Source organism: Rhinolophus ferrumequinum (assembly GCF_004115265.2).
Source record: "Rhinolophus ferrumequinum isolate MPI-CBG mRhiFer1 chromosome 5 unlocalized genomic scaffold, mRhiFer1_v1.p scaffold_110_arrow_ctg1, whole genome shotgun sequence".
NCBI lineage: Eukaryota > Metazoa > Chordata > Mammalia > Chiroptera > Rhinolophidae > Rhinolophus > Rhinolophus ferrumequinum.
The window spans coordinates 8143708-8150145 of record NW_022680355.1 but is presented as its reverse complement, the minus strand read 5'-3'; the positions used below and the strand labels follow the sequence as shown (position 1 = coordinate 8150145).

The 6438-nt window shown below is 55.4% G+C and overlaps 1 protein-coding gene across 1 annotated transcript; it reads right to left on the bottom strand.

The window, feature by feature from the left end:
• Nucleotides 1-2032: 2032 nt before the first annotated feature.
• PTF1A (pancreas associated transcription factor 1a) lies at nucleotides 2033-3969 on the bottom strand. Its single transcript, XM_033100793.1, has 2 exons — nucleotides 2963-3969; nucleotides 2033-2580 (listed from the first exon to the last, which is right to left on the bottom strand). The coding sequence occupies exons 1-2, from the start codon at nucleotides 3735-3737 to the stop codon at nucleotides 2378-2380; spliced, it is 978 nt and encodes a 325-aa protein (XP_032956684.1). The 5' UTR covers nucleotides 3738-3969; the 3' UTR covers nucleotides 2033-2377.
• Between the last annotated feature and the right edge of the window lie 2469 nt (nucleotides 3970-6438).

Here is a 6438-nt window from a genome sequence, read left to right as displayed (position 1 = left end):
TAGATGCCCCAGGCCAGAGGCTTTCCAGCCTGGCGCTGCCACAAGGAGCACCAAGCACAGCTCAGGCCTGTCTGACGCCAAAGGAGACTCTGAAATGATACGTTTGTTCTGCTTTTACTGCCGCATTTTTTAAAGAATTGCTACACTAGAATGAATAGATTATGAGTAAATAAAAAGAAGCTGTCAGTCTCTTTGAAGGTTGTGTTTAAAGGGACTTGCCAAGTCAGGACAGAAGAGTGACAAGATAGAGACCCTGGTGTTTTACAGGCTCAGCCCGGCTCTTCCGCTTCATCTGCACCGCACTAAAGGATGTGTTGAAGCATTGAATCACAAAAAAAGTGGCACACAAAATAAAAGGTGCCACATCACAATGATTGTAGTGTTTTAACTGCCGAGTGCCACATTACCCAATCCAATTGAAACGTAGGTCTACACAGCCCAAGGAAATGGTACAATACTTACATAACTTATAATTAGAAGTCTGCCTAACATTTGACTTTCTAATGAGTGTAATGAGATTACATGCCTGATAGAAGCATTTGTGCAAAAGCAACTTTCGTGTTTAATGAGGCCCTAATACAGGTCAAAATCAAATTATTTTCACTCATTCCCAAATTCTCTCCAGTGTGAAATCTCCATCTTTGAGGGGAAGGCCGCGAAGGCTGAAAGGGGTAAGAGGGTCCACAGCAAAGGGCCTCCTCGGCGCTTCGCGACCCAGAATCTCCGCGTGTCTGGCTGGGCTGCGCTGCGGGGTCGGGCTTGCGGCCTTGCTTTAATTGCTCTTGGACGACATCCATGGCACCCGCGGTGCGCGGGGAACCCCTCGGTGGGTCTGAAACTAGGTTAAAGCAATTAGCATGCTGCCGACATATTGTCCTTCAGCAGGGCCACGGGTACCGGGGAGTTCCTGATTGTACCTTGGAGGACTAGGCCGGGGCCAGGGGGGAGTAGCGCCTCGCCCGGCCTGCGCCCGAGTCGTGCGGGGGCGGCGGTTCCGAGCGAAGGCGCGCGCCTCCCGCGCGCGACCCCGTTCCGCGCCTTCCCTTCGTGCCCGCGGCGTCAGAGCGCGCGCGGGACCCTGCTCAGCCGCCGCAAGTCCGAGCTCCGACAGACAGCGGAAGACGCCGGGAGTGCAGGGAAAGTGTGGTAGCCGAAGAGAGTCGCGGCAGACGGGGTTTCCAGGGCTTCCGGCTGAGCTACCCCGGCCGCGCCCTCGAGTTTCTCCCGGTCGCTAGGGGGCGAACCTGCGCCCTCCGCTCGAGGCTGGCCTTCTCCCGAGTCGGCTTGCCAAGGAAGACGAGATTCTGTCGGAGGCAAAATGCAATCAGTTTTAGAAATAAGCCCTTGCAGAAGTGGCTGAAGGAGAGGGCACGATCCTTCTCACCTTACCTAAAAGACCCTGGATTTTGTTGGGAGGCATCCGAGGGGTCTTCCGGTCTCAGCACCCACCGTCCCCTACCCCATCTCCTTTAAGAGGTTACGTCAGAGTTCCACGTACCTGATGCTGCAGAAGGGATAGGCCACAGGGCAGCTCAAGAGCAACCCTTTCTCTACAGCCCACGAAAGCAGAAAGACCCCTTCCCTAGGCCATGCCGGAAACTAGCCTCCTGTTCCCACCGCACACAGAGCATTCACTTCGCACACTGTGATTAGGCAGGGTCGGTGACCTTGGGTGAGGCAAACATCGTCTCGGAGCCTCAGCTTTTCCTCTCCGAAAAATGGCAATACTAAATACAGCACGACCTACTTGCCGCATAGGGTGTTTGGAAGCTAGGATAAAAATACAGGCAAGTCACTATTTAGGGCAGGCGATGCAGATGAAGGTTGCTTTTAAGAGAGCTGAGCCCTGGGAATAGGGTTGGACATCCCTCACCTTCTAACGCCCTCCTTTTAAGCTAAATCTTATTAAAATGTGATTTCTTACTAGATAGCTGCGTTTTGAGTCTCTGGTCTAGTTACCTTTTACAGAGTGGGTTAATTCTTTTTAGAGATATAGCTACCACCCCCATCATGTATTAAACAACTTTCAGAAAAATGTGTAAATAACATTTATTAACATCGCTTAGAAATAAACCACATCTGACAATAAATTATCATGAAGTTTTCTGGCCAGAGTTCTTCCAACAATGCAAAGTTCTGCCAAAGGTGCTGGGGGAAATCATAGGCTATTGCATATTTTTAGAAAATCAGGATAAATTATATAAATTATATATTTAAAAAGAGATCATCTATTTCATTAACTTGATAGCATAATAAATAGATAAATAACAGTTGATTGCCATTAGAAAAATGTGATTCTTAAATTACATTTACATTATATTTACATGTACAATATGCACAGAGACATAATCAGATCCTCAGGCAAGTCTGGGATTTCTCAGGACACAAACTCAAAGGGCGGTTCATTTTCTATGTTATTGAAGGAAGATTTGCTGTTGAGTTTTCTGGGGTCCTCTGGGGTCCACACTTTGGCTGTTCGGATAATATTTTGTTCTTTCAGTTGCTTTTCATCAGTCCATGAAAGAGAGTGTCCTGCAAGGGGAGGGAGGCCATAATCCGGGTCGCTGGGGGAGGGGGACCCTGAGGAAGTGAAAAGAGAAAACAGACTGTGAATGTCCAACTCTACTCCCAGTGGAGCCCTCCGGTTCTTTAGGATTTCCTCCCCGACACCTCGATAGGAGTCTTAGGTTACATTGGAATGACACTCTTCCTCCACCCCTCAAGCCCCCAGCGCCCCCTCCCCGGAACCCCAGGAGCTGCAAGTCCATCGAGGTCTTGCGCCCTCTGAGCCGCGGTCAAAGTGGCAGAAAAAATATTTGAGAAAGGCCAGCTCGAGCTCAAGGTCGCCGGTGCCCACGGACCATCTATCCGTTGGTCGACTTGTCGGTCTGTTCATCTAGCCCCTCTGGGACCTTCCCATGCCCATCCCCGTCTTTCCGAGCTGGAATGCGGACGCACTTACGGGTGCCCCGATGGCAGATGATGACCTTGTGGGCCTGGCTGCCAGGGCTGTCCCCGCCCAGGCGGCCGCCGCCGCCGGGTCCCCCGCCAACACCGGCGCCGCCGCCGCGCAGGGGCAGGTCGGCCTGCACCAGCTCGCTGAGAAAATTGATGTAACCTATGGCCAGGCGCAGCGTGTCCACCTTAGAGAGGCGCTTCTCGTAGGGCAGCGTGGGAATGTGCGAGCGCAGACCCTCGAAGGCGTCGTTGATGGACTGCATGCGCCGCCGCTCGCGCACGTTGGCAGCCTGTCGCAGCTGCTGCAGCTCGGCCTCGGAGCGCACCCGCCGCCGCCTTCGCGCGGCCGCCGCTCCGCTCAGGCCGCGTAGCCGGGCCCCCGGGGACAGCACGGCCGCCCCTGCGCACGGGTAGGCCAGGCACGACGGCGGCGAGCCGGGCGAGTAAGGGAAACCGCCGGGGGGCGCCCCCGCCTCGAGGCAGTAGCCGCCGCCGCCGTCGTCGGGCTCGCCGGGCCCCCCCGAGGGCGGCGCGGCGAGCGCGTGCGGGGCAGCTGAAGGCGCGGGCTGCAGCAGCAGGCACGCCCCGTCGCGGTAGCAATATTCGTGCAGCTGGTGACTGAGGAACTCCACCTCGGCCTGCTCTTCGGCCAGCAACTCATCGCCGTCTTCCAGAGGGTCCCGAGAGGACTGGTCAGTGAAGAAGTCCTCCTCGTCAAAGTAAGGAGACGGGAAGGCGTCCAGGCCCCCGGGGAAGTGCTCTAGCAGCACGGCGTCCATGCTCTGCGCTGCCGTGGGCCCGAGGGAGGGACTGGTGGCCTGAGGTGGTTCTCTGAAAGTTTGATGTTGCAGTTCTTGCTCGTCTGGCAGCCTTCTCCCTTCCTCTCTCCCGGGTCCTGCGCGGGAGGCAGTGGCGCTGGCCCGCCCGCTTCCCACCCCCGGCCTCCCTGGAGTGCTGCGGCTGCTGCGCTCTGGCGGCGCCCGCGCAGCGCTGGGGAGGGCTGTGGCCGACTTGCTGCAGCTGAGGGCCGGCACGCGAGGATTCTTATAACTACATCCACAGGCGCGTGCCAGGGACCCGCGGCGCCAGCCAATCACCGAGTGCGGGGTGCCGGCGGGGAGGAGGCACGGGGGCCCGGCCCGCGGCGCGGGGGCTGGGGAGGCTCTCCTAGCGGTGGGAGCTCCTAGGGCAGGGAGGAGGCGGGGCCGGCGCGGCCCGGGGCTCCTCCTGCTCCTTTCCGCCTGTTCCTCCCGCGGGTACCTGCGGCGCTCGTGGCTCCAAGGGCGCTTGCAGCCCGCGGCGCCTGCCGCCTGCCTGCGCGCGAAGCGCAAAGCTGGGCCCTCCCGCCCCAGGGCTGGGGCAGCAACGCGCGGCGTCATCGCGCAGCTACAAAAGGCCCTAGTGGTACGCGCCAGTGGCCCAGACGGCGTTAGCGGATGACCCACGGAGCTCGCTCCTCCTCAGCGGTGGGCGCAGAAACTGCCAACAGTCTGGGCGGTCCGCGTTGGGGAAATTCTCCATCCCCATACCACGGGCGAGGGCGGGCTTCTGGCCTGAGTTCGGTTCCGGGCTTCTATCAATCTCTTTCCCGGACCTTTAAAGGACTCTTGTAAAGTTGGCACAGTGGGCGGGTGGGGTTGGAAGGTGACGTGCTCCTGCTCCCCAGGCGTTCCAGACGCTGCGCGCAGGGGCCGGGGGTGCGCGCCTGCGGGCCGCTGCTCCGGAGCCTGACTCTGGTGCGGGCGCCTGTCCCCAGCGACGCCGGCTTTGGGGTGGGCCTCCCCTCCCTTACCCCGCCCCGGGAAAGAAATGGGGCCACAGGAGGGGCTGCCTCGGAGGACAGCTCAGTGGGGCACGTTTCTTCGGAGAGCAAATCGAGACCCTAGGGGTTCGCAGCAGTAAAACCTGATACAAAAGAAGTCAATTGAATTGTCTGCTCCGGAGCAGTCCAGAGGGAGGGCGTGGACGTTAAAGGGCAGAGTGTGACCGTTTTCAAAGCCTGAGTCTCTCACCTTTCTGACGCCACCGGAACCATCCTTTAATTTTTTTTCTTTTCTTTTTTGACCTTACAAACAACAACAACAACAACAACAACAACAACACACACACACACACACCGTAAGCGCTCTGCCCCAAGACACACTTTATAACAGACTCCGATGCAACACAAATTCCTCAGTTTAAGAGCAACAAAGAAACACTTTCCAGGTCGGGGCAATTTCTGGCTCCAGCTTCCACCATGGAGAGTTAAGAAGTGCTGCGTCTGGCGCGTGTTGTCTCAATAGCGGACTGAGAGGCACGTCTTCCTTTTTCATACCCTTGTCCCACCAGAGGCTTCTAGTGGGTGTTGAGACTCCTCCCAGCATCCAAGTTCATGCCTCTTAAGAACTGCAATTTAAACAAGCTTCTTGGTTTTAGACTTTACACTGTGTTTAACTGAATTCTAAGACCAAAAAGTTAAGAGCCAAAGATATATAAGATCAGAGATTAACCAACCTTGAACTGGCAAGAACCCCAGACAATTTTAACCCAAAGACTTACTATTTTTCAGCAAATTCTTTCATGTGTTAGCTTCTTAGCCCATGCTCCTTTGTAGTGAGGTGATTATCTTTAAACCGATGTAAATGTGGACAGGTTCCCTGTGTCAGAGCCCCCGCTGCAATGTCCCAAATTTAGATTTATCCTTCTCACCTCAAAGATGAGGAAACTTTTGTGTGTGGGGCTGTGGGGGAGGGTGTCAAGACCAGGAGGAGGGAGGTCAAAACCACTGGCCAGCTGGTGGTGTGCACCCAATTCTCTTTACATTGAAAAGTACTTCCTCCTATTCCCTCACTTGGTTAAGACTAAAACCACGTGGAACGTGCACTGGGGACAATCTGACGACTTGGAAGAGTAACAAATAACCAGGCTTCAATGCCTTGTCCAAAATATGGATGACCATGCTGTGATGGAAAAACTGGATTCCAGCCTACGAACGCTCTCTTGCAGAGTCTGAGAGGCCTTCTCTGATAGATCTAGATGTCTCTTGAGAAAGTGTGTTTGTGTCATGGACATGTGTATGTGTGTGTGGGGGGGTGGATTGGGGACATGGGAGTCAGTGAGCGTGTATATGGGTTCTTTTTACCCATTGTGCTTTTAACAGCTTCCAATGAAAATCATCTTGCATATGTTTGCTGAGTTCCTGGAAGAGTACAGAAACGTTCCTTGGGCGCCCAGGTGAACTAATGGGAAGTCCACTTCTGGCGGGAAACCTTATTGTCCTATGAGGTGGAGCAGAGCTAGCATGGAGGTTCTGGGCAGCTCCTGAGGCTGCATAAGCATAGGGTAGGAGGAAGGAGAAGACACTCACTTATTCCAGACATGACCCTCCTCACCCTCTCTCTTCACACCCCTGCCATTTTCCCCCCTTAGGGGTTTGCTCGCTGTCTGCAGACTGGTCCCATTGGGAAATGAGGGCTAGGCCTGCAGACACTGACTGAT

Excerpts from the sequence above, each read along its gene's own strand:
- PTF1A (XM_033100793.1), bottom strand. The coding sequence starts at position 3,737 with ATGGACGCCGTGCTGCTAGAGCACTTCCCCGGGGGCCTGGACGCCTTC. Across the intron at positions 2,581-2,962 it reads CATCTGCCATCGGGGCACCC|GGTCCCCCTCCCCCAGCGAC; the intron begins GTAAGTGCGTCC and ends TCACTTCCTCAG.